Raw genomic sequence first — 27,221 nt, 5'->3', positions numbered from 1 at the left:
ACTACTGCATGACTCAAGGGCAGCACTGAGAGTCCAGGCAGGCATGAATGATCTGGTGGGACTGCTCTTCAATCGGAAAGTATTTATTTAATAATTAGTTTTTGTTCATTTATGATGAAATAATCAAAGGCTATTAATCGGTTAGCCTACTCTTACAATTTTGTGACAAACAGTTCTGAGGAAGGGTCACTTGACTCGAAACATTAACTCTAGTTTCTGTCCACAGATGCTGCCCAACCTGCTGAGCTGTTCCAGCAATTACTATTTTTATTATTTGAAAGTTTTCACCTCATTCCAAATGTGGAGGTGTCAGTGTTGGACTGGGGTGGATAAAGTCAGAGTTGAGAGTGTGTTGCTCTCAACCCTGATCTCCAGCATCTGCAGACCTCACTGTCTCCTGGACAAAGTCAGAAGTCACACAACACCAGGGTATAATCCAACAGGTTTATTTGAAATCACAAGCTTTTGGAGCGCTGCATCTTCGTCAGATGATCATCACTGTTAACAGCCAGAAATTGACCACACATCCCTTGAACAATTAGAAATTAGCCTTGCCTCACGTAAACTGATCAGAGTACATTAACATTACCGATCACATTATGGGTATGGCTGCAAGTTTTCAGTGACCAAAACACATATCAAGTTTGAATCTGAAGGTCAGAGTCTGCTGTCGCCAAAAGCAGAAGACCACAGAAAAAAAGTGACAGGGAGAGAACGGAGACAAGGTGTTGCCTGATCTCTTATTTATGTCGAGAAGCAATCATTGTGTTGGGTCTGTAAAGTTGCTGTCTAGCTCTGTTAAGTATTGCTTTTATTACTGAATAAATACTCACAGGATTTGCATCACCAAATATCTGGAGTTGCTGGAATAGTTCAAATCTCACATTAACAAATAAGCATTCAATGAGTGTAGACTCAATCTTTGGTTTTAAAATGAAAGGTTACACTTCCTACCAGCAGCCAACTGCTTGGTGTTTGTTTGAAAGTTCTGGTGATGATGCATTCTGCCAAATGATTTTGACAATCTGCTCATAGATACATCCAAAAGGATCAACCGTCTCCAAACATTGCACGGCATTGAGGAAGTTACATTCCTAAAACTACCTGATAAACTCTGATCAAAGGTTTTTTCTGGACAAGACCATAACACTAAGACCATAAGACTGCAAGGTGTAAGAGTAGAAGCCTACTTTTCAGCCCATCGAGTCTGTTCAGTTATTCATTGTGATCATGGCTGATCTGATAATCCTCAACTTCATTTTCCTGCCTTATCCTCATAACTCTTGATTTCCTTATTGATTAAAAACCTGTCTATCTCAACCTTGAATATACTTAATAATCAAGTCTCCACAGCCCTTTTTGGTAAAGAATTCCACAAATTCACTAGTCTCTAAGAGAAAAAAAATCCTCAAGGTCTAGACTCTTTCACAAGGGAAAACAACCCCTCAGCATCTACCCTGTCATGGCCAAGAATCTTGTATGTTTCAATAAGGTCTTCTCTTATTCTTAAAAACTCCGTCGATTACAAGATCAACCTAACGAACCTCTCCTCAGAAGAAAATCCCTCCGTACTTAGAATCAATCCAGTCACCCTTCTCTGGACTGCCTCCAATACCTAAATATCTTTCCGTAGATAAAAGGGACCAAAATTGCTCACAATTTTCCAAACATTTTTACAAGGAATACAATTTATCCTACTAATTTAGAGTGTTTTGCAGCAATCTGGCTAGACCCAATCTACACAACACTATGTTCAGGTAGAACGTCAGGGTGTAGACATGTTTAAAGCTTGTCCTCACCAATCTACCTGTTGCAGATGAAAATGTCCACCACATTGCTGGTAGGGGTGACCACTGAATTGTTTTTGAGGAGCTAAAGTTCCATCTTTATACTGAGGTTATCCTCCATCATTTGCAAGAGATAAGGTGAAAGTGTTTGCAACTACTTCAGCCCAAGGCCCTGTGTGGATGATCCATTTTACTTCCTCCCAAAGTTCCCAGCATCATAGACGTCAGTCACCAGTTGGTTTGATTCACTCCAAATAGGCAAGAAAGGGTTAAAGGGATTTGATATAACAATAGCTACAGGATTTGACAATATCCTGGCTGTGATTTTGAAAATTTGCACTTCAGGCATGAAGGCCGCTTTGATTTGAACATGTCATTAAGGAGTCGTAGTTGAATTAAATTCAATGGGGATCGTGGGAAAACTCACCATTGGTATCAATCATACCTACCACAAAGGAGGATGGTTGGTATTGCTGGAGCCAGAGAATATTGCTATAGATGCATAATGCTTAGACCCAACCATCTTCAATGAGTTTATCAAGGACTTTCCGTCTAACAGAAGTAGGGATAGTCACTAATGATTGCAAACAGTCAGCACCATTCAAAACTCAAATATTGAGGCAGACTTGGATAACATGCAGACTTAATCATATTAGCAATATTTACGCCATTCATGTGCCAGGCAATGACCATTTCTGACAAGAGAGAATCTAACCACATCTCCTGATATTCAATAGCATTACCATCACAGATATCCCACCAGCAATATCCATAGACCAGAAATCTAACTGGAGTAGTCACACTAATAATGAATACAAATAGAGGTCAAACTGAGCCACTCATTTCTCGGGTTTCCCAAGCCTACCATTTGCAATGGTTGAGAATGCAATCCAATACTCCCCATTTGCCTGGATAAGACTAGCGCCGACAACATTTAAAGAAGCTCAACACCATTCAAGATAAAACAACATACAGTTGGCACACCATCCGCTACCATAAATACTGTATTCGTTCCATCCATCACTGACACTCATCCACGGACTCCATCAACCAATACATAGACCAAGAGCCAACATTCCAAGCGTTACAACAAACTACTAGAACCAGCAACTGGAAACAGCAGGGATGGAACCAAATAAATTCCAGAAGAGACCGTAAAGCAGCACTTCACAGGAGGCTCCAAAGCACTGAAGATGTCACCTAGATGGAGAACGAAACATCTGCAAATCAACTTCCCGGCTTGGCGAACACAACCACGGCATCCATCACCGATGCTCAGTTGTAGCGATGTGTACCATCTACAAGATGCACTACAGTAAATCACCAAGGCTCCTTCCACAGCACCGTCCAAAGGCATGACCTCTATCATTTAGAAGGACCAAGGCAGCAGGGATATGGGAATAACACCCCCCAACAAGTTCCCCGACAATCCACCCACCATCCTGACTTGAAAGTTTATCGTTGTTCCTTTGTTGTGGCTGGGTCAAAACCCTAGCACTCCCTCCCTAATGGCACTGTGGGTGCACCACTGGCAATATAAAAGACAGCAGCAGTTCAAGAAGGCAGTTGGTCATCACCTTCCAAATCACAGCTAGGTACAGGCAACAGACATCGCTTCAGGTGCCTTGGTCTGTGTAAAGGCGGTCAGGAAGCCCTGGGGTTGTCAACAAGAAGCCAGCCGGTTGGTGGACACAGGGCAGCCAGTGCAGAGGCTCTATGTGAGTCCAGGCCCACAGCTGGCAGTGCTCCTGGGAGGAAGGGGGGAGGATGGCGGAGCAGGCATCGCCATGGTAACGGGGGGTTCGGCAATACCACCCGGTGCCAGCAATAACCCTCTCCCCGAGAATGAAATAACATTAACGTCGTGCCTCAAGATTCAACACCCTCCCCTCAGCAGGTCTACCAGATGCTGCTGCATGAATCGGAGTTAAATCACAGTTTAATCGATACTCACTTTAGCCCCAGCCTGAGGTAGGCCCGAGTCACGTGACTACGCCCTCACACACTCTCCGCCCAAACAGAAAATTCAAGGGCTCCGAATTATTTTGTAATCCTACTCTCCCAGTTATTCCTCGGCCTCCGCTATTATTTTGTTGACTTTTTTGCCTGTGTTTGTGATCGGATTCACTTTTGTTTCGGGTCGGGTTTGACCTCTGCCCTTTCACCCTCCGGTAGCGGGTTTCTGATTGGTCACTGCGGCTGACCCCTGACTAGGGAGATGCTGCTGAGCGGATGGTGCGGCCGCTTTGGCCTCAGGGCGACCCGGGCCTGGGCCTGGAGCTGCGTTTGGAACGGGAGCCGGGCTAACTCGGTGAGGAGAAGGACTGGCTTTTATATAACGCCACCCGGTGTGGCGGGAGGCGCTCTGCGAAGGGCCGGCTGAAGAAGTTGCATTTCTGTAGCGCCCTTCACCCGATATTCCGCTCACGCACTTCCCCATTCCGCTCCTCCACACCCCTCTACGTCCAACCGACGCCCTCCTCCCCCCCCCAATCGTCTCCCCCTCCCCAATCGTCTCCCCCTCCCCAATCGTCTCCCCCTCCCCAATCGTCTCCCCCCCCCAATCGTCTCCCCCCCCCAATCGTCTCCCCCCCCCAAATCGTCTCCCCCCTCCCCCAATCGTCTCCCCTCCCCCCCATCGTCTCCCCTCACCCCCCCATCGTCTCCCCTCACCCCCCATCGTCTCCCCTCACCCCCCATCGTCTCCCCTCACCCCCCCATCGTCTCCCCTCACCCCCCATCGTCTCCCCTCACCCCTCCATCGTCTCCCCTCACCCCCCATCGTCTCCCCTCACCCCCCATCGTCTCCCCTCACCCCCCCATCGTCTCCCCTCCCCCCCCCATCGTCTCCCCTCCCCCCCCCATCGTCTCCCCTCCCCCCCATCGTCTCCCCTCCCCCCCCCATCGTCTCCCCTCCCCCCCCATCGTCTCCCCTCCCCCCCCCCATCGTCTCCCCTCCCCCCCCCCATCGTCTCCCCTCCCCCCCCCCATCGTCTCCCCTCCCCCCCCCCATCGTCTCCCTCCCCCCCCATCGTCTCCCCTCCCCCCCCCCCCCGTCTCCCCTCCCCCCCGTCTCCCCTCCCCCCCCCCGTCTCCCCTCCCCCCCCCCGTCTCCCCTCCCCCCCCCGTCTCCCCTCCCCCCCCCGTCTCCCCTCCCCCCCCCCGTCTCCCCTCCCCCCCCCCCGTCTCCCCTCCCCCCCCCCGTCTCCCCTCCCCCCCCCCGTCTCCCCTCCCCCCCCCCGTCTCCCCTCCCCCCCCCGTCTCCCCTCCCCCCCCGTCTCCCCTCCCCCCCCCGTCTCCCCTCCCCCCCCCCCCGTCTCCCCTCCCCCCATCGTCTCCCCTCCCCCCCCCATCGTCTCCCCTCCCCCCCCATCGTCTCCCCTCCCCCCCATCGTCTCCGTCTCCCTCCCCCCCCAATCGTCTGCCCTCCCCCCCCCCCCCAATCATCTGCCCTCCCCCCGATCGTCTCCCCTTCCTCCGCCCCCCCCCCCACCATCGTCTCCCCTTCCTCCGCCCCCCCCCACCATCGTCTCCCCTTCCTCCTCCCCCCACCATCGTCTCCCCTTCCTCCTCCCCCCACCATCGTCTCCCCTTCCTCCTCCCCCCACCATCGTCTCCCCTTCCTCCTCCCCCCACCATCGTCTCCCCTTCCTCCTCCCCCCACCACCGTCTCCCCTTCCTCCTCCCCCCACCATTGTCTCCCCTTCCTCCTCCCCCCACCATCGTCTCCACTTCCTCCCACCCCAACATCGTTCTCCCCTTCCTCCCCTCCCCTTCCGCCCCCCCCGTCTCCCCTTCCTTCCCCCCACCATCGTCTCCCCTTCCTACCCGCCCACCATCGTCTCCCCTTCCTACCCCCCCACCATCGTTCTCCCCTTCCCCTCCCCCCCCGTCTCCCCCCCCCCGTCTCCCCCCCCCCGTCTCCCCTCCCCCCCCGTCTCCCCTTCCCCCCCCCCCGTCTCCCCTTCCCCCCCCCGTCTCCCCTTCCCCCCCCCGTCTCCCCTTCCCCCCCCCGTCTCCCCTTCCCCCCCCCGTCTCCCTTTCCCCCCCCGTCTCCCCTTCCCCCCCCGTCTCCCCTTCCCCCCCCGTCTCCCCTTCCCCCCCCGTCTCCCCTTCCCCCCCCGTCTCCCCTTCCCCCCCCGTCTCCCCTTCCCGCCCCGTCTCCCCTTCCCCCCCACCCCCGTCTCCCCTCCCCCCCGCCTCGTCTCCCCTCCCCCCCCCCCACACCCCCGTCTCCTCTTCTCCCCTCCCCCCCCCCCACACCCCCGTCTCCTCTTCCCCCCCCCCCCACCGTCTCCTCTTCCCCCCCCCCCGTCTCCTCTTCCCCCCCCCACCCCCGTCTCCCCTTCCCCCCCCCACCCCCGTCTCCCCTTCCCACCCCCCTCCCCGTCTCCCCTCCCCCCCCCAATCGTCTCCCCTCCCCCCCAATCGTCTCCCCTCCCCCCCAATCGTCTCCCCTCCCCCCCCAATCGTCTCCCCTCCCCCCCAATCGTCTCCCCTCCCCCCCAATCGTCTCCCCTCCCCCCCAATCGTCTCCCCTCCCCCCCAATCGTCTCCCCTCCCCCCCAATCGTCTCCCCTCCCCCCCCAATCGTCTCCCCTCCCCCTCCAATCGTCTCCCCTCCCCCTCCAATCGTCTCCCCTCCCCCCCCAATCGTCTCCCCTCCCTCCCAATCGTCTCCCCTCCCCCCCCATCGTCTCCCCTCCCCCCCCATCGTCTCCCCTCCCCCCCCATCGTCTCCCCTCCCCCCCCATCGTCTCCCCTCCCCCCCCATCGTCTCCCCTGCCCCCCCATCGTCTCCCCTCCCCCCCCATCGTCTCCCCTCCCCCCCCATCGTCTCCCCTCCCCCCCCATCGTCTCCCCTCCCCCCCCATCGTCTCCCCTCCCCCCCCATCGTCTCCCCTCCCCCCCCATCGTCTCCCCTCCCCCCCCATCGTCTCCCCTCCCCCCCCATCGTCTCCCCTCCCCCCCCATCGTCTCCCCTCCCCCCCCATCGTCTCCCCTCCCCCCCCATCGTCTCCCCTCCCCCCCCATCGTCTCCCCTCCCCCCCATCGTCTCCCCTCCCCCCCCATCGTCTCCCCTCCCCCCCCATCGTCTCCCCTCCCCCCCCATCGTCTCCCCTCCCCCCCCATCGTCTCCCCTCCCCCCCCATCGTCTCCCCTCCCCCCCCATCGTCTCCCCTCCCCCCCCATCGTCTCCCCTCCCCCCCCATCGTCTCCCCTCCCCCCCCATCGTCTCCCCTCCCCCCCCATCGTCTCCCCTCCCCCCCCATCGTCTCCCCTCCCCCCCCATCGTCTCCCCTCCCCCCCCATCGTCTCCCCTCCCCCCCCATCGTCTCCCCTCCCCCCCCATCGTCTCCCCTCCCCCCCCATCGTCTCCCCTCCCCCCCCATCGTCTCCCCTCCCCCCCCATCGTCTCCCCTCCCCCCCCATCGTCTCCCCTCCCCCCCCATCGTCTCCCCTCCCCCCCCATCGTCTCCCCTCCCCCCCCATCGTCTCCCCTCCCCCCCCATCGTCTCCCCTCCCCCCCCATCGTCTCCCCTCCCCCCCCATCGTCTCCCCTCCCCCCCCATCGTCTCCCCTCCCCCCCCATCGTCTCCCCTCCCCCCCCATCGTCTCCCCTCCCCCCCCATCGTCTCCCCTCCCCCCCCATCGTCTCCCCTCCCCCCCCATCGTCTCCCCTCCCCCCCCATCGTCTCCCCTCCCCCCCCATCGTCTCCCCTCCCCCCCATCGTCTCCCCTCCCCCCCCATCGTCTCCCCTCCCCCCCCATCGTCTCCCCTCCCCCCCCATCGTCTCCCCTCCCCCCCCATCGTCTCCCCTCCCCCCCCATCGTCTCCCCTCCCCCCCCATCGTCTCCCCTCCCCCCCCATCGTCTCCCCTCCCCCCCCATCGTCTCCCCTCCCCCCCCATCGTCTCCCCTCCCCCCCCATCGTCTCCCTCCCCCCCCATCGTCTCCCCTCCCCCCCCATCGTCTCCCCTCCCCCCCCATCGTCTCCCCTCCCCCCCCATCGTCTCCCCTCCCCCCCCATCGTCTCCCCTCCCCCCCCATCGTCTCCCCTCCCCCCCCATCGTCTCCCCTCCCCCCCCATCGTCTCCCCTCCCCCCCCATCGTCTCCCCTCCCCCCCCATCGTCTCCCCTCCCCCCCCATCGTCTCCCCTCCCCCCCCATCGTCTCCCCTCCCCCCCCATCGTCTCCCCTCCCCCCCCATCGTCTCCCCTCCCCCCCCATCGTCTCCCCTCCCCCCCCATCGTCTCCCCTCCCCCCCCATCGTCTCCCCTCCCCCCCCATCGTCTCCCCTCCCCCCCCATCGTCTCCCCTCCCCCCCCATCGTCTCCCCTCCCCCCCCCATCGTCTCCCCTCCCCCCCCCATCGTCTCCCCTCCCCCCCCATCGTCTCCCCTCCCCCCCCATCGTCTCCCCTCCCCCCCCATCGTCTCCCCTCCCCCCCCATCGTCTCCCCTCCCCCCCCATCGTCTCCCCTCCCCCCCCATCGTCTCCCCTCCCCCCCCATCGTCTCCCCTCCCCCCCCATCGTCTCCCCTCCCCCCCCATCGTCTCCCCTCCCCCCCCATCGTCTCCCCTCCCCCCCCCATCGTCTCCCCTCCCCCCCCCATCGTCTCCCCTCCCCCCTCATCGTCTCCCCTCCCCCCTCATCGTCTCCCCTCCCCCCCCCATCGTCTCCCCTCCCCCCCCATCGTCTCCCCTCCCCCCCCATCGTCTCCCCTCCCCCCCCATCGTCTCCCCTCCCCCCCCATCGTCTCCCCTCCCCCCCCATCGTCTCCCCTCCCCCCCCATCGTCTCCCCTCCCCCCCATCGTCTCCCCTCCCCCCCATCGTCTCCCCTCCCCCCCCATCGTCTCCCCTCCCCCCCCATCGTCTCCCCTCCCCCCCCATCGTCTCCCCTCCCCCCCCATCGTCTCCCCTCCCCCCCATCGTCTCCCCTCCCCCCCCATCGTCTCCCCTCCCCCCCCATCGTCTCCCCTCCCCCCCCATCGTCTCCCCTCCCCCCCCATCGTCTCCCCTCCCCCCCCATCGTCTCCCCTCCCCCCCCATCGTCTCCCCTCCCCCCCCCCATCGTCTCCCCTCCCCCCCCCCATCGTCTCCCCTCCCCCCCCATCGTCTCCCCTCCCCCCCCATCGTCTCCCCTCCCCCCCCCATCGTCTCCCCTCCCCCCCCATCGTCTCCCCTCCCCCCCCATCGTCTCCCCTCCCCCCCCATCGTCTCCCCTCCCCCCCCATCGTCTCCCCTCCCCCCCCATCGTCTCCCCTCCCCCCCCATCGTCTCCCCTCCCCCCCCCATCGTCTCCCGTCCCCCCCCCATCGTCTCCCCCCCCATCGTCTCCCCTCCCCCCCCATCGTCTCCCCTCCCCCCCCATCGTCTCCCCTCCCCCCCCATCGTCTCCCCTCCCCCCCCATCGTCTCCCCTCCCCCCCCATCGTCTCCCCTCCCCCCCCATCGTCTCCCCTCCCCCCCCATCGTCTCCCCTCCCCCCCCATCGTCTCCCCTCCCCCCCCATCGTCTCCCCTCCCCCCCCATCGTCTCCCCTCCCCCCCCATCGTCTCCCCTCCCCCCCCATCGTCTCCCCTCCCCCCCATCGTCTCCCCTCCCCCCCCATCGTCTCCCCTCCCCCCCCATCGTCTCCCCTCCCCCCCCATCGTCTCCCCTCCCCCCCCATCGTCTCCCCTCCCCCCCCATCGTCTCCCCTCCCCCCCCATCGTCTCCCCTCCCCCCCCATCGTCTCCCCTCCCCCCCCATCGTCTCCCCTCCCCCCCCATCGTCTCCCCTCCCCCCCCCATCGTCACCCCTCCCCCCCCCATCGTCACCCCTCCCCCCCCCATCGTCACCCCTCCCCCCCCCATCGTCACCCCTCCCCCCCACATCGTCACCCCTCCCCCGCCCCATCGTCTCCCCTCCCCCCCCATCGTCTCCCCTCCCCCCCCATCGTCTCCCCTCCCCCCCCATCGTCTCCCCTCCCCCCCCATCGTCTCCCCTCCCCCCCCATCGTCTCCCCTCCCCCCCCATCGTCTCCCCTCCCCCCCCCCCATCGTCTCCCCTCCCCCCCCCATCGTCTCCCCTCCCCCCCCCGATCGTCTCCCCTTCCTCCGCCCCCCCCCACCATCGTCTCCCCTTCCTCCTCCCCCCACCACCGTCTCCCCTTCCTCCTCCCCCACCACCGTCTCCCCTTCCTCCTCCCCCCACCATCGTCTCCACTTCCTCCCCCCCCCCCCCAACAACGTTCTCCCCTTCCTCCCCTCCCCTTCCGCCCCCCCGTCTCCCCTTCCTTCCCCCCACCATCGTCTCCCCTTCCTACCCCCACACCATCGTCTCCCCTACCTACCCCCCCACCATCGTTCTCCCCCCCCCCCCCCCGTCTCCCCCCCCCCCCCCGTCTCCCCCCCCCCCCCCCATCGCCCTCACCCACCCCATCGCCCTCACCCACCCCATCGCCCTCACCCACCCCATCGCCCTCACCCACCCCATCGCCCTCACCCACCCCATCGCCCTCACCCACCCCATCGCCCTCACCCACCCCATCGCCCTCACCCACCCCATCGCCCTCACCCACCCCATCGCCCTCACCCACCCCATCGCCCTCACCCACCCCATCGCCCTCACCCACCCCATCGCCCTCACCCACCCCATCGCCCTCACCCACCCCATCGCCCTCACTTTATGGTTCCTAACCTCAGTTAGGATTTTAAAGGGAAGCTGTGCATTTCCCCTCAAAATCTCTGCGTCACGTTTTACTCGCTTACAGAATGATGAATATTATTGGATTTAATATTTAAAAAGTTTTTGCTATTATAATGATTATAATGGATCGGGCGAAGCTGCTTTCACTAGTAGGTTGGTTAGTGACCAGAGCTCCCTGATGTACAAATGATTTGGATGTGAACATAGGAGGTATAGTTAGTAAATTTGCAAATGGCAGTCCACTACACCTCCAATTTAGGTGTCAAGAAGGCTACGTCAGAGTACAATGGGACCTTGACCAAACAGGCCAATGAGCCGACAAGTAACAGATGGAATTTAATTTGATAAATGCATTTTGGAAAGGCAAATCAGGGCAGGACTTATGCACTTAATGGTAAGGTCCTGGGGGGTGCTGCTGAGCAAAGAGACCTTGCAGTGCAGGTTCACAGTTCCTTGAAAGTGAAGTCACAGGTTGATAGGATAGTGAAGAACGCGTTTGGTATGCTTTCCTTTATTGGTCAGAGTATTGAGTACTGGAGTTGGGAGGTCATGTTGCAGCTGTACAGGTCACTTCTGAAATATTATGTGCAATTCTGGTTTCCCTCCTATCAGAAGGATGTTGCAAAACTTTGAAAGGGTTCAGAAAAGATTTACAAGCATGTTGCCAGATTTGGAGGTTTTGAGCTATAGGGAGAGGCTAAATAGGCTGGGGCTGTTTTCCCTGGAACATCAGAGACTGAGGGGTGACCTAATAGAGGCTTATAAAATCAAGGGGCATGGATAGGACAAATAGAGTTGTACATCTGACTCTTTTATGACAATTGGCAGAACAGCAAAAGAATTAAGTAACAAAGGTGAATGCTGTAAGATTTTAAAATAAAAATAAGTTGCTGGAGAAATTCTGATGTACCAGCATCTGTGGAGAAAGATGTGGAGGTGCCGGTGTTGTATTGGGGTGGACAAAGTTAAAAATCTCAACACAACATCTCTGAAAGGACAAGCTTTTGGAGCACTGATCCTTCATCAGCTATCTGGCGAAGGAGCAGCACTCTTCAAGCTTGTACTTTCAAATAAACCTGTTGGACTATAACATGGTGTTGTGTGATTTTTAACTTGGTGGCGCACGAAACAGAGCTAACATTTCAAGTCCAATATGAGTAGGTTGGAACTGAGGCAGTTGCAAGATATCATGTAGGAGTTGAAACATAAACTCTGTTTTTCCCTGCAGAGGTGCTGTCAGGCCTGTTGAGTTTCTTCAACCCTTGAAATAGGGAAGTTGTGACTTGGAATGTGGTACCTGAAAAGTCATAGGAAGGAATTTTAAGAGTAGCTTTCAAAAGAGGGACAGATACTTGAGAAAACTTGCAAACTTTTGGCAGAAGAATAGATTAGGCTGTAATTCAATAGCTCTTCTAAAGGTCATGCAGCTTCATCTGGTTCGTAAAAGGGAGTTAGTCATGTTGTTTTGTTAAATCTTCTTTTCAGCTAAGTCAGTCTTGGAAACAATGGGGAGTGAGGAAGGGAGTAAGTTCTGTTGTTACAAAAGTATCAGCACATTCCAGGACAGCCCGTGTGCCCAGTGTCATCACCGACCGAATCCTGGGCAAATGGATGATTGTGTGCAGTGGAATGGTTGTGGGTGCTGTAGTCCTTGGTGGAGTAACCAGGTAAGTGAAAATCTTCTGTGATTAAAAGCAACTGCTTCCACATTAAGTTGTGCTTATTTATTCATGGCCCATTTGTGATTCTGGCTAGGCCAATATTTGATGTTCATCTTAATTGACTTTGCTCATTGCTACCTTCTGAAACCTACAGCATGGAAGCAGGCCATCTGACCCATCGAGTGCACACCAACGCTCCGAATAGCATCCCACCCAGACCCACTCCTTCCATTCTGTCCCTGTGATTAAAAGTAACTGCTTCCACATTAAGTTGTGCTTATTTATTCATGGCCCATTTGTGATTCTGGCTAGGCCAATATTTGATGTTCATCTTAATTGACTTTGCTCATTGCTACCTTCTGAAACCTACAGCATGGAAGCAGGCCATCTGACCCATCGAGTGCACACCAACGCTCCGAATAGCATCCCACCCAGACCCACTCCTTCCATTCTGTCCCTGTGATTAAAAGTAACTGCTTCCACATTAAGTTGTGCTTATTTATTCATGGCCCATTTGTGATTCTGGCTAGGCCAATATTTGATGTTCATCTTAATTGACTTTGCTCATTGCTACCTTCTGAAACCTACAGCATGGAAGCAGGCCATCTGACCCATCGAGTGCACACCAACGCTCCGAATAGCATCCCACCCAGACCCACTCCTTCCATTCTGTCCCTGTAACCCTGCATTTCCCATGGCTAATCCACCCAGCTTGCATTAGTATCCCTAGATACTATGGGTGATTTAACACGACCAATCCACCCAACCTGCACATCATTGGACTGTGGGAGGAAACCAGAGCAGCTGGAGGAAACCTACACAGACACGGAGAATGTGCAGACTCCACATAGATAGCCGCCTGCGGGTGGGATCGAGCCTGGGTCCCTGTGATGCAGCAGTGCTAACCACTGAGCCATTGTCCTGCCCAACTGTGCTGGGAAGGGTCTTTGATTATGTTGGTTGCTTTCGCAAGGCAGCGGGAAGTATAGATGGAGTGAATGGGTGGAAGGTTGGATTGCGTGATGGACAGGGCTATGTTCACAATTCTGGAGTTTCTTGCCGTCTTGGGATGAGCAGTGTCATATCATGCTGTGATGTATCTAAATAGGATGCTTTCTACAGTACATCCGATAAGCATTGGTAAGAGTCTTCGTGGACATGTCTCCTGAGAAAGTATTGTTGTGCTTTTTTGTACAATATTGGATGTAGTACTGCTGGATTTGATGAGAATAATAGGAGGAAATGTGTCGGAGATCATTTCATGACAAAATGACTTTTAACTCTTTTCCAAATCTACATTGATTAAAGCTCGCACTGGTACTGTCCAAGTAGGATGAGATGAAGAATGTTTGCTGAGCACAGAGAGAGTACTTTAAGGGCTTTCCGTAATTACCCACAGGCTGACCGAGTCTGGCTTATCGATGGTGGACTGGCACCTCATCAAGGAGATGAAACCCCCAAAGACTCCAGGGGAATGGGAAGCCGAGTTTCAAAAGTACCAGCAGTTCCCAGAATTCAAGATGTAAGTAACAATGGTAATATCTCTGCCCTTCACCATGTTGGTCGACAATGCTGTGTCGATCACTCTGGCTTTAATCAGTGTTGGATGTGCTCTCTTTTGATATCTTTCCTCTGGCTCAGATGATTGTAGGTTCACTCATCATTCCAGAGATTTGAGCACATTATCCAGGTTTGAAAATCTGGACCCCCGAGAGGGGCCTCTCACTTCTGCGATTGGTCAAATAAACACTAGCAGCTCAGTCTCTTTTAGCAAGTTTTAACAATTTATTACATCACTGGGCATAGCAGGGGTTAATCACCTCTGTGTACTCTGGAAAAGCTGCACACAATCTTAAAACATAGACAACTTGTATAGGTCGCCGAACAAACAGAACAGTCTTAATTGCAAAATTAATCCAATAAAATGAAATGATATGACAAATTGGCTTAATTTTATGTCTATGATATTTCCTGGGAACTGACTTGTTTGCACTTCTTTATCTCCAGGACACCTGGTTTCCAAGGTCAATTTAGGATACTTTAGTAATGTCATATCTTACTTAGTTAATTCACACTATGAACAGGGCATTTTTTGCTAATCTCTGAATTAGTTCAGGAATGCAGTTTTCAGCAGAGTTAGATGCCATTGCTCCTGGAAGCCATTTTGTTATTTTATGTTACTTGCATTAAGAGACCATTTTGTAGTTAGTAAAAGCATGCATTAAATGGTTGCTTCTGACAACGGCCTAAATCCAGATTTTAGATCCTCGGGTTGAAACCCCCAGTGCACTACAGGGGAGTGCTGCACTGTTGGAGGTGCAGTCTTTCAGATGAGATTCAAAACCAAGCCCAAGATTAAAAAGATCTCATCACACTATTTCTGACAATGTCGGGATAAGTAGTTCTTCCTGATTTCCAGGTCATCGTTTACTCCTCAACTTTGTCAAAGTTTTCTGTGCAAATTGGTTGCCTCGTTTCCTGCATTGAAACTGTGACTTCAAAAGAACCTCATTAGTTGCAAAGTGCTTTGGTAGATCCTGAGGATGAAAAGAGCACTACAGAAATGAAAGCCTTGTTTTTTTTAAAAACCAGTGTGATTTCTTTTTAGTTTCCCGCAGTGGTTATATCTGTAGCCAATTCTTGTTGCAACGATATTCTCATCTGCTCAGATCTGAGTTGAGACAATAAGATCTGATTTTGCCCATAGTTCCTTGGTCCTTCCCTTCTGTTTATGAATAACAGGTTGAAGTTTGTAGATATTAAGGTGGAGTGGATGGTTTGATATTCTCTGGTCTGAATTAGTAGCTACTTGTGCTCTAGCTATGGTAACAGCTGGTCTGTGACTCCTCTGCATCACCTGCTTCTGTATTCCTTCCTTCAGATTAAATCATGACATGACCTTAAATGAGTTCAAGTTCATCTGGTACATGGAGTATTCCCACCGGATGTGGGGCCGTGCAGTGGGACTGGCCTACGTCCTGCCTGCTATTTACTTTTGGAGGAAGGGCTGGTTCTCCAGGAGCTTGAAGCTGCGGGTGGCAGGCCTTTGTGGATTAGTGTGCTTTCAGGTAGGTGGAACACTGTAATACGGCTGAGTGAGAGGCCAGCTTCCATCTTGAGAGATTGAAAAGGGAAGCCTGGTAAATCTGCAAATGACATAGATTAGAACTGAGAATGCTAGAAATATTCAGGTCAGGCAGCATTCCTGAGGGGGAGAGAAAGAAAGTTGATATTTTAGGCCTTTGGGTTGAACTCTGACAGATCATTGTTTGAAGTGTTAATTCTATTTCTTTCTCTACACCTGCCCACTTCAGAATTGAAGAAGAGTCATATCAGACTCATTACCTCTGTTTCTCTCTTCATAGATCCTGCCAGACCTGCTAAGTTTCTCCAAGAAATAATGGCAGCTTGTTAAAGGGGTTCAGCAGTTATCACAGGCAGTCCTGCATGTACATTAGGAAAAATCAGATGGCACAAAGCAGTCTAGATGAGGAATTCATTGAATATTTGGGCAATTTCTGTCTAATTTTCTGGGTGCTGGCTGACCTGTTTTTGCTTTCACAGTCCTGCTCTCTCCAGGGTTTTAGAACAAAGAACAAAGAAAATTTATAGCCCAGGAACAGGCCCTTCGGCCCTCCAAGCCTGAGCCAATCCAAATGTACTGTCTAAACCTGTCGGTCAATTCCTAAACCCAAAGAGAAAATGCTGGAAAATCTCAGCAGGCCTGGCAGCATCTGCAAGGAGAGAAAAGAGCTGTCGTTTCGAGTCTAAGCTTTGGCAAAGCTTTGACAAAGGGTCAGTTAGACTCGAAATGTCAGCTCTTTTCTCTCCTTACATCTGCTGCCAGACCTGCAGAGATTTTCCAGCATTTTCTCTTTTGGTTTCAGATTCCAGCATCTGCAGTAATTTGCTTTTATTTGGTCAATTCCTAAGCATTTGTATCCCTCTGCTCCCCACCTACTCATGCATCTGTCCAGACGTATCTTAAATGAATCTACCGTGCCTGCCTCTACCACCTCTGCTGGCAACGTGTTCCAAATGCTCACCACCCTCTGTATGAAGTAAAGTTTTAGTACCTCACCTTGTTGTTTCTCCTCAGGGTTTGCTGGGTTGGTATATGGTGAAGAGTGGTTTGGAGGAGAAGGAGGATTCATATGACATTCCCCGGGTCAGCCAGTATCGCCTGGCTGCTCATCTTGGATCCGCACTGTTACTCTACTGTGCCAGCCTGTGGACTGGTCTGTCCCTGCTTCTGCCCCCAAACCAGGTAATCCTCCTCCAACAAAACCAGTGTCTCTGGCTTTCAAAACTATTGCTTTTAAATAAAATGCAGCTAAGGATGGTGTTTTCATAGGTCAGAGCTGATGAGGCAAGAATGTTCATTTTAAGTTCATTCTGTGGATGTAGGTGGCATTGACATTTATTGTTTATCCTTAATTGTCCTGGAAGTGCCGATAGTTTGCTATCACCTTGACCTGCTGTGGTTGTGCTTTTCAGGACGCAGATCTCAATGTATTGACTCAGGGCCAGTGAAGGAACGGCCAGTGCATTTCCATGTTGGCTGGTCAGTGTAGACTTAGAGGAGCTTGCAGCCCATGCTCCCCTTGTCCTTTCAGTAACATGGAAGATGCTGTCAAAGGATTCTTGGTGAGTTGCTGCAGCACATCTTGTAGATGGTCCAGTGTTGCTGCTGTGCATCAGTAGTGGAGGAAGTGAATGTTGACAGTAGGGGATGGGGTACCAGTCAAGTAGACTGCTTTATCCTGGGTACTTTCCAGTTTCTTCAGTGTTATTTGAGCTGCACAGGCAATGGCACTCCTGAATTGTGCCTTTGTGAATGCTGCTTGTTTTATTATAGAGCATAAAAGTTTGATCTTTATGGGACAGACCGTCTGGAATGAAGCAGTGATGAATCAATTTACAAAGTTCTCAGAGTTGATTCATAGAGATAGGCAGGTAACAGGAATAACACCATATTCTAAAGTTGGGCATCAAGCCAATTTGTATTTCTATGCAGTCCCCCATCAATGTGTGCTTGCCCCATTGTCAGTGAGCAGCTTCCATCAGTTCTTTATTCCGTATACGAATTGTGGCCCCTGAGTGAGGCTGGCAATCAGAACTGTGTTACAAGGTGAATTTAAATATTTGGCTTTCACTTAAACATGTTGCAGTCAGGTATGCACACATTGCTTTTAATTCAAGCTTTTTGTTAACACAGATACCCAACACCAATCGGATGATGCTGTTGAGGAGATTTGCTCGTGGAACTGGGGGCTTAGTGTTTGTTACAGCGCTGTCAGGTAAGGAACTGGCCTCAGGTGATTGGCCAAGCTGTAAAGAGACAAAGTAAAGTTGGTCTTCAGGCAACGTGACATCAGGCTGAAGGCTGTGGAGGGATGTACAAATGGAGTTCAAGAGTCTGGGAATGCTCGAGAGCCAGCTGATGGATTTAAAATAGAGGGAGAGATTAAATAATACAAGAGCTGCATCTTGGTCAGGTTGTGGGGTCAAGTGAGGGATACATGGTCAGGATGCAAGAAGTCTTCGTTATTACAAAGGTTTGCAAACAGCTCCAAGATACAGAGGAATGACTGGCAATGTCTAGGGAGTTGAGAAGACAATTCTTGTCTAAAGTCAGTGTTGAGATCAGTGATAGAACTGTTTGAATTGCCTTCATCAGTAGAACCTTAATGTCCCCCAACCTCTGAGTGATATCCAGTAACCAATCCACCGAGGAAATACAGGTGTGTGAATGGATGATGCTCCGAAAGAAGCCATCCCAATGTCTGTTAATAAATTACAGCTACATGTTGTTACAAATACAATACAGTGGTAAAGTTTTACTTGGCTCTCCAGGGTGAAATGGAGAGAAACTGTTTAGTTGGGAAATCAGGATTAGGGGATAGAGTCTGAAACTAAGAGCTCGAATGGAATTACGCAGCATTTGTAGATGCAAAAGATGATAGGAGTTTGGAACTTCTACAAACAGCATTTGATGCAAGATCAGTTGTTGAGTTTAAATCTACAATTGGTAAGATTTTTATTAACTAAAGATATGAAGAGTGAGGTATGTGGAGTTGGATTGTAGATCTGCCATGATCAAATTGAAGGCTGGAACAGTCTCAGTGGGCTGAATGGCCATGTTAGAATTGGTGCCTTCCACAGAGAAATTTAAGAAATTAGTGAAAGTAATTAAATTCAGAGGAGGGAATCTGCTCTTGGATTAATTACGCCATATATTTGCTTGTACTGGTTTTTTTATTCCATCAACTGAAGACAAAACAGGAATACAGCACTTTAGCGTCCGACAGGTTCCTACACTTATGTGCTGATGGGATCAAAAACTACAAAGAAGGTTTAATTTAGCTTACTGCTTTCTGCACCTCCTCCCAGCCCCAAAATCAATCCTTGTTTAAAAATGCCAATAATAAATCCAAACTGCCCCCTTGGACTGGACGTGAGCCATCCTTCCCAGCGTGCAAGTATGGATGACAATGTTGTGACTGCACCTATCCAGGGGAGGGGTGATTTTCCATCACATGCCTGATTCTAGCCTGGTACGTGGTCAAGAGGCTTTAAGAACAGCAGGTGGCAAGTGTCAACAGAGTATCAGTCACTGACCTACTGTAGTGGGACAATGTTGAAAAGATCATTCCAGTTAAGCCTCTGAATGATGTGATCTTCAACTAATTGATGAGTGTAAACTGATCAGTGTATTGTGTGGAACCAACTTATCCAGACCTGGATGTTGGCCAGCTGTGGGCTGCTTCACTTTCACTGAGTTGTAAATGAAGCTGTGCACAAAATTATCAGCAAATGGCTTATGAATTTGTGATATTTGGACCAAGGATACTGTCCTGAGGAATTCCTCCAGGTGATGTAACCGTTGGTTTCCCAGTAATCTTAATTTCTGTGTATTCCTCTGTGCCACACTACAGGAGGGATTTCTTTTCAACTCCATTACTATCAGTTTTAGAAGGCTCTTTGTATAATGGTGGTATTGGGGTTCTGTTACACGGCTAATGATCCATATTGTGAGTTCAAATTCCACCATGCAGGCTGGGGAAATTAAGTTTACTTAATTAATCTGCAATAATAACTATTCTCAATAATGGTGACCGTGAAACTATCGTCAATTTGGTCATTAATTACCTTTAGGGAAGGAAAACTGCTGTCCTTACTGAGTCTGACCTACATGTGACTCCAGACCCTCAGCCCATTTAAGGTCGATTCTTAACTGCCCTTTGAAATGGTCCAGCAAACTACTCCGCTTTCTAGGAGATGACTCACCATTGCATCCTTAAGACATGGTTAATAAATGCTGCTTTTCCAATTGGTGCTGCTTGTTAAATTGCTTCTGAGAAATAGTACTGAGCATATAAATTCTGAATATGGTGGGCACCTTGTCTTTGGAAGCTATACAACATAGCAATTTTGTGGTAGCTTGAATAATTAGGTTTTCTCTTCAATCTTTGTGCAGGTGCCTTTGTAGCTGGGCTGGATGCTGGGCTTGTCTATAATTCCTTCCCCAAGATGGGAGAGCGTTGGTTGCCTGATGACCTTTTGGCCTTTTCCCCAGCTCTCCGAAACTTCTTTGAGAATCCAACTACTGTTCAGTTCAACCACCGAGTCTTGGTAACTGTTTTCAAAGTGAATGTAATCTTCATCCTAGATTCTCCTATTACTGATTAACACCCGTGCAGTTCAATTCCGGAATTGTGGCGTGGGGGATTAGGCCCCAGAAGGACAGCATGAACCAATACCTTCTGGATGTTGTTTTTAATCTTCCAAGCCTGCAGATGGTATCTCATTTCTTTTCCTACTCTGACCTGAGTTAGCTGCTTCTGCCTAGACTGACTGGTGGAGGCACTACGGCTGTCTTCAGTCGTGTACTGGAGAGAGATGTGATCAGTTCGGGATCTTGCTTCTGATCCCTGTTTAGCCAATGGCTGCTTGTGGGCACGCTTGGCTTGATTAATGCATTGCAGTGGTTTGAACCAAAAGGTTTCTTAAAATAAGAAAGTTGAACTAACTCCACAAAGGCTGGTATCCCGTTACCAAGTCACTCTTTATTTACACGTGCATAGTACATGACACTGATTCAGCTAGCACAAAGCCGGCTCTTACAGTGAGCAGAACCTCTGACACTCCTGTTTATTTTTTATTTTATTAAACGATACACAGTTTACAAAACAGTTAACATTACCAGCTGTATACAGAGAAACAGCAATTTTACAAGGAAGAGGAATGGCAAAGCCAGGCCCCAAACCCTGACATTCAACCGGTTTTCAGGGAAATGAGGACAAACCTCAAATCCCACTTTCAGTCATCACAAAACAGGGCACTCCTGTATATGTCTGTCAGCCAGGACTCCCTGATTGGGTCAGGATAACAGCCCTAATCAGGGAACTCATTCTGTAAGGTCCACCTGGCTAACCTTGTTCTAATCACCTACAAAAGTAATAACTTCAATGTTCTTGTTCATGCAAAAATGTCCCCTACTGCTGCAGCTCTTTGTTGATTTGAATACACTTATAAACAGATTCATGAACAGCTTCCTCCCCACTGTTATCAAACTTTTGATTGGACCTCCCAAATGTTAATTGTGATCTCTCCCTACGCCTGCTCTGCAGCTGTTAACACCAAATTCTGCACTCCTATCTGCAACCCTAATTGACTTTGTATGATACCATCTACTTATGGCACTGTATCTCCCTTTACCTGTGACAACAATAAATCAAACTCAATCTCGGTAATGTGCCTTGCATTATATACAAGCTGGGTAGAAACAATGGGAACCTCAGTTCCATAATCTAGAAGTCAGGTAATTATGTATTCCAAAAGTATATTCCAAGTTGTCACAGAATGCTTTTTTAAAATATCAACAAAAACAAGTGCATTGTAGCTGGTACATAGAGTCGCAGAGATTTACAGCACGGAAACAGACCCTTCGGTCCGACCCTTCGGTCCAACCCGTCCATGCCGACCAGATATCCCAACCCAATCTAGTCCCACCTGCCAGCACCTGGCCCATATCCCTCCAAACCCTTCCTATTCATATACCCATCCAAATGCCTCTTAAATGTTGCAATTGTACCAGCCTCAACCACATCCTCTGGCAGCACATTCCATACACATACCACCCTCTGCGTGAAAATGTTGCCCCTTAGGTCTTTTTTATATCTTTCCCCCTCACTCTAAGCCTATGTCCTCTAGTTCTGGATTCCCCGACCCCAGGGAAAAGACTTTGCCTATTTACCCTATCCATGCCCCTCATAATTTTGTAAACTTCTATAAGGTCACCCCTCAACCTCCGACGCTCCAGGGAAAACAGTCCCAGCCTGTTCAGCCTCTCCCTGTAGCTCAAATCCTCCAACCCTGGCAACATCCTTGTAAATCTTTTCTGAACCCTTTCAAGTTTCGCAACATCTTTCCGATAGGAAGGAGACCAGAATTGCATGCAATATTCCAACAGTGGCCTAACCAATGTCCTGTACAGCCGCAACATGACCTCCCAACTCCTGTACTCAATATTCTGGCCAATAAAGGAAAGCATACCAAACGCCGCCTTCACTATCCTATCAACCTGTGATTCCACTTTCAAGAAGCTAAGAACCTGCACTCCAAGGTCTCTTTGTTCAGCAACACTCCCTAGGACCTTACCATTAAGTGTATAAGTCCTGCTAAGATTTGTTTTCCCAAAATGCAGCACCTCGCATTTATCTGAATTAAATTCCATCTGCCATTTCTCAGCCCATTGGCCCATCTGGTCCAGATCCTGTTGTAATCTGAGGTAACCCTCTTCGCTGTCCACTACACCTCCAATTTTGGTGTCATCTGCAAACTTGCTAACTGTACCTCTTATGCTCGCATCCAAATCATTTATGTAAATGACAAAAAGTAGAGGACCCAGCACCGATCCTTGTGGCACTCCACTGGTCACAGGTCTCCAGTCTGAAAAACAACTCTCCACCACCACCCTCTGTCTTCTACCTTTGAGCCAGTTCTGTATCCAAATGGCTAGTTCTCCCTGTATTCCATGAGGTCTAACCTTGCTAATCAGTCTTCCATAGGGAACCTTGTCGAATGCCTTACTGAAGTCCATATAGATCACATCTACTGCTCTGCCCTCCTCAATCTTTGTTACTTCAAAAAACTCAATCAAGTTTGTGAGACATGATTTCCCACGCACAAAGCCATATTGACTATTCCGAATCAGTCCTTGCCTTTCCAAATACATGTACATTCTGATCCTCGGGATTCCCTCCAACAACCTGCCCACCACCGAGGTCAGGCTTAGTGGTCTATAGTTCCCTGGCATGTCTTTACCGCCGCCCTTAAACAGTGGCACCACGTTTGCCAACCTCTAGTCTTCCGGCACCTCACCTGTGACTATCGATGATACAAATATCTCCGCAAGAAGCCCAGCAATCACTTCTATAGCTTCCCACAGAGTTCTTGGGTACACCTGATCAGGTCCTGGGGATTTATCTACTTTTAACCGTTTCAAGACATCCAGCACTTCCTCCTCTGTAATCTGGACATTTTGCAAAATGTCACCATCTATTTCCCTACAGTCTATATCTTCCATATCCTTTTCCACAATAAATACTGATGCAAAATATTCATTTACTATCTTCCCCCATTTTCTGTGGCTCCACACAAAGGCAGCCTTGCTGATCTTTGAGGGGGCCCTATTCTCTCCCTAGTTACCCTTTTGTCCTTAATATATTTGTAAAAACCCTTTGGATTCTCCTTAATTCGATTTGCCAAAGCTATCTCATGTCCCTGTTTTGCCCTCCTGATTTCCCTCTTAAGTATACTCCTACTTTCTTTATATTCTTCTAAGGATTCACTTGATCTATCCTGTCTATACCTGACATATGCTTCCTTCTTTTTCTTAACCAAGCCCTCAATTTCTTTAGTCATCCAGCATGAAAAGTAACAGATTAATGTTTCATAATACTGAGTGGCTTTCAGACCCTGTGTATTTGCCAAATGCTGCAGTATGCTAAGTAGGGCCTGCGCCCTAGACCTCAGTTAATGATCTCCTTCCCATTTTCTCAAAACACCTGATGTGGTGATTTGAGTTAGTGAATTTTGAGACCTTACATAAAATATGTTTTAGTCTAATATAGCTGACTTCCACATGTACTGTCCAGCAGAGTAACAAGGGGCAAAAGGCCTTCCTGATACTTGCATCTGTTCAATAGGCTCTAACCTGAAACATTATGCCATCTCTCCAGTTCAGTCACTCAGTTCTGTGTGTGTGTGTTTGTATTGTAGGTTTCTAGTCTGGCTCTGAAGTGATTTGCTGTGGTTTATTTGTGTCACAACTAGAAGGCTAGTTCTTCCACTTCTGGTTCTGTCCCTTTTCTCACTGTAGTTCTTGATGTGCCTTGATAGGGTATCGCCTCAGTGACAGCAGTGACCATTCTCTACATGCTTTCCCGGAGGATACCTATGCCACGGAGGACAAAGATTGCAATATCGTCTTTGCTAGCAATGGTTTACATGCAGGTAACGGGGGCAGTGACAGTCTTCGGTATTAATGAATTAAAAATTAATACTCAGGATGTGGACATCACTGGTAAGGCTGGTGTCTATTGCATTTCCCTAATTGATATAACTGTCTCGCTGGGCCACTTCAGAGTGTTAAGAGACTACTGTATTGATGTGAAACAATTCACATATTGGTCAGCGCCACAGTCCCTTCCTAAAGGTACAGAGGGGGTTTAACACAACCTGACGTCTTCACAGCATCTGAAGAACTGTTGTTTGCCAACAGATGCTTTTAGAAGTAAATTCAAATTTGAAGGTTTACAGTATAATCTGAATTTGTGATCTCTGGATTATTATTTCCAGCAACGTAACCATTGCTGGATTGCAAAGTAAGTGTTGCGGCAGGTCTCTGTATTCTAGCACATGGCGCTTAAAGTCGATCCCTACGTAGTGATGATGACCTGCCAACTGTGGAACTGAGCGGTGAGGATCACTGGTTTCATCCCTGAGCTTTGACGTTAACTCGACTCCAACTGGTTTCGGTACCTGAGTTCAAAGACAGTTTTGCAAGAGTTTCCACTCATTAGTCAGCGAACCACTGCGTAGACTTTCATCTGGTGTGAGCCAGAACAATTTTGATTTTTAGTTGAACTGATCAGTTGTACTGAAGAAAGGAGATGAAAGTCATGAGGATCTATAACTGCGTGTGTGTCTCTCCATACCCCCACTCCCCATGGCATCATGATGCAATGTTGCAAGGTATTTGCATTTTACTTCCAGGGTTGGTTTATTAGAATATACAGAAAAAACCAGGAATTGATTGACCTCATTTTTCATGTCACTTAGCTTTTCATTCCATTGCCAATCTATCCCCACCAAGCGGAAATGCTGGCAATGTTAAATACTGCAAGAACAGACCAACAGCACAACGTAACTTTGTGCCAATTTCTGAAGCAAGGAACTGAAAGGATGGAGTTGACAACTGATGAAACAAGTTAATTATTAGATTCTCTACAGTGTGGAAACAGGCCCTTCAGCCCAACAAGTCCACACCGACCCTCTGAAGAATATCCCAGCCAGATCCATTCCGCTACCCCCTATATTTACGCCTGACTAATGTACCTAACATTGGGAAATTTAGCATGGCCAATTCACCTAACCTGCACATCTTCGGATTGTGGAAGGAAACTGGAGCACACCGAGGAAACCCATGCAGACACGGGGAGAATGTGCAATCTCCACACAGACAGTCACCCAAGGCAGGAATTGAACCCAGGTCTCTGGCACTGTGAGGCAGCAGTGCTAGCTAGCCACTGTGCCACCCAATCTGGGTCAGATTATATTTGCCTGTAACATTAATTGGCCATTTTGGGCAAAGTTGGCAGAACATTGTTGCCACTTGTTTTCAAAAACAGGAGAGTAACTTGGAGCGGGTAATTTTCATTGAAATAATTTGCTCACTCTACCAATAACGAATGTGATTTTGTCCTGTTTTAGGCTGCTCTGGGAATCACTACCCTACTGCTCTATGTCCCAACTCCTCTGGCAGCCACACACCAGTCGGGATCCCTCGTGCTGCTCAGCTTGGCGCTCTGGTTGATTCATGAGCTCCGCAGGATTCCAAAGTGAAGTCAGAAATTAACTGAACCTGATCCCTACCAACATGCAAGATCTGACAAATTCCTACAGCAACTGTCAAGCACTTTTGTTCTACAAAGTTTATTTTCAATGCCAATGATAGGTTGAATTGTTTATTCAGTATTCAAATATTGTATATTTGATTGAGATCTTCATGTAGACCGTGTTAGTCTGATTGAAAGGTTGACCATTATTTTCCCTGCTGGATGTTAACTCTTATTATTCAGCTCTCATCCCTGACAATCATTCCCTTTTACTTTTAAATCCTTTCTGTAATGAAGGTGCCTAAAACTGTGTGAAATACTCTGGTTACATTGGTATATATGGTCTATCTCCCTCTCCCTAATTTTGCATTCTATGCTTCGAGGGTGAGCCCTGCCTTTTGTTAGGTTGGTGGGGTGTGGGGGAGAGAGAAGATATTATTGCTTTTAATATCTTTACCATCAAACCATTAACCAACACCTTTGTGTGAACTGTTCTGTTGACCAGAAGTAACATGGATGTGTTGCTGAACTAATTAATTTTAACTTAGGTAATGTTAGTTACTATTATTGGGTACAAGGTTTAATTCAGTTGTACTGTATCAGTACTCAATAATGACAAGCCTTACCTGTTTAAATATCGATGCTTTCAAGCCAACCCAAACTGCTTCATTGGTCCTCGCTGCTGTTCCCACTAGTAAAATACCCAGATATTATCTTCAAACAATATGCAACTTTATTACAATGCACAGTTTCAGAAATGTGATACGCCACAGTTTTTACAAAAATCTAACAAACGTCCAAGGGTTAATCAAGCAGAAAGCAACCAGAAATCAATCACTCCAGTGCTGTTTTTGGATGTTTCTTGTATATTATGAATAACCTAACATTTCAAAATCAACATTTCTTTGTAAATTAAAACATTCTTCCCAGTATGCTCTTTGTTGTGGGATTGTTCTAAGCTGTTTTGTCTTGGCTTTCTGACTGTCAGCAATAGTCCCTTAGTATTTCCAAAAGTAAGATGCTACAACTGCTGGTGACCTCCAAATAATTCTTGAAAGTGCTGGACATACTCATCAAGTCAGAGGGACATATGGTGTGGATACAGAATCTGATCTTTCATTAGAGCTCTCTGTTCTAAGTCTGTACCATCTTTAACACCTTTAAAAATGGACTTCGTAGTAATAGGCACTGTGGCTTTGTGAGGCAAAAGTTATGTCTCAGACTCGACTGAGTTTTTGGAGGAAGTGACAAAGAGGGCAGAGCAGTAGATGTCTATTTAGACATAAGCAAGGCTTTTGACAAGGTCCCTCATGGCAGGCTGATACAAAAGGTGAGATCCCATGGGATCTGTAGTGACCTGATAAGATGGATAGTGAACTGACTTGGCCATTGAGGATAAATAGTAGTGGTGGAAGTGTATTTTTCAGATTGGAGATCTGTGATCAGTGGTGTTCTGCTGGGACCCCAAATGATTTGGAAGAGAATGCAGGTGGCCTGAGTAGTAGGTTTGTGGACTACATAAAGATTGGGGGAATCTGTGAAGTGAGGATTCCCAGAGGATATAGAGTTGAAGAGTGCGATGCTGGAATAGCACAGCCAATCAGGCACCATCCGAGGAGCAATAGTATCTCTGAGGATAAAAAGAAAGTACTCACTTTCTCCTGCCAGAGGATACAGAGGCTTGTGACTTGGGGAGGGAAATGGCAGATGGAGTTTAATCCAGACAAACGTGGAGAATGCATTTTTGGGAGTTCTAATGCAGGAAGGAAGAATACAGCAAATGGTAGAATCCTTAGCATCTGCATACAGAGGGATCTGGGCAAACAGGTCCCCAGTTTCATGAAAGTAGCCATGCAAGTGGATATGGTAGTCACAAAGGCATATGGCATACTTGCTTTCAGTGATTGGGGCATAGATTATAAAAATTGCCAAGTGGTGTTGTAGCTGTATGGAACT

The 27,221-nt window shown here is 50.3% G+C and overlaps 2 protein-coding genes across 4 annotated transcripts in view; one reads left to right on the top strand and one right to left on the bottom strand.

Moving 5' to 3' along the window:
• The window catches only part of cutc (cutC copper transporter homolog (E. coli)), a 28,429-nt gene extending 24,612 nt beyond the window's left edge, over positions 1–3,817 (bottom strand). The window contains exon 1 of one of the 3 annotated variants that reach the window (XM_043712971.2): positions 3,742–3,817. The gene's annotated coding sequence lies outside the window, so the exon portion shown is untranslated. Of the gene's footprint in view, positions 1–3,364; positions 3,647–3,741 lie in introns of those variants that run through there. The other 2 variants (XM_087998771.1, XM_043712972.2) reach the window with 2 other exon arrangements.
• Positions 3,818–3,943: 126 nt separating this feature from the next.
• On the top strand, positions 3,944–26,197 carry cox15 (cytochrome c oxidase assembly factor COX15). The gene is made up of 9 exons (XM_043712963.2): positions 3,944–4,098; positions 11,966–12,147; positions 13,541–13,663; positions 15,023–15,209; positions 16,241–16,408; positions 17,360–17,441; positions 19,622–19,776; positions 23,548–23,661; positions 25,141–26,197. The coding sequence occupies exons 1-9, from the start codon at positions 4,006–4,008 to the stop codon at positions 25,270–25,272; spliced, it is 1,236 nt and encodes a 411-aa protein (XP_043568898.2). The 5' UTR covers positions 3,944–4,005; the 3' UTR covers positions 25,273–26,197.
• Positions 26,198–27,221: the final 1,024 nt, after the last annotated feature.

Source organism: Chiloscyllium plagiosum, unplaced genomic scaffold (assembly GCF_037043375.1).
Source record: "Chiloscyllium plagiosum isolate Xiang-an unplaced genomic scaffold, Cpla_swu_hap1 HiC_scaffold_22, whole genome shotgun sequence".
Classification (NCBI taxonomy): domain Eukaryota; kingdom Metazoa; phylum Chordata; class Chondrichthyes; order Orectolobiformes; family Hemiscylliidae; genus Chiloscyllium; species Chiloscyllium plagiosum.
The sequence above is the reverse complement of the archived record's forward strand: the minus strand, read 5'-3'. Positions and strand labels throughout refer to the sequence as shown.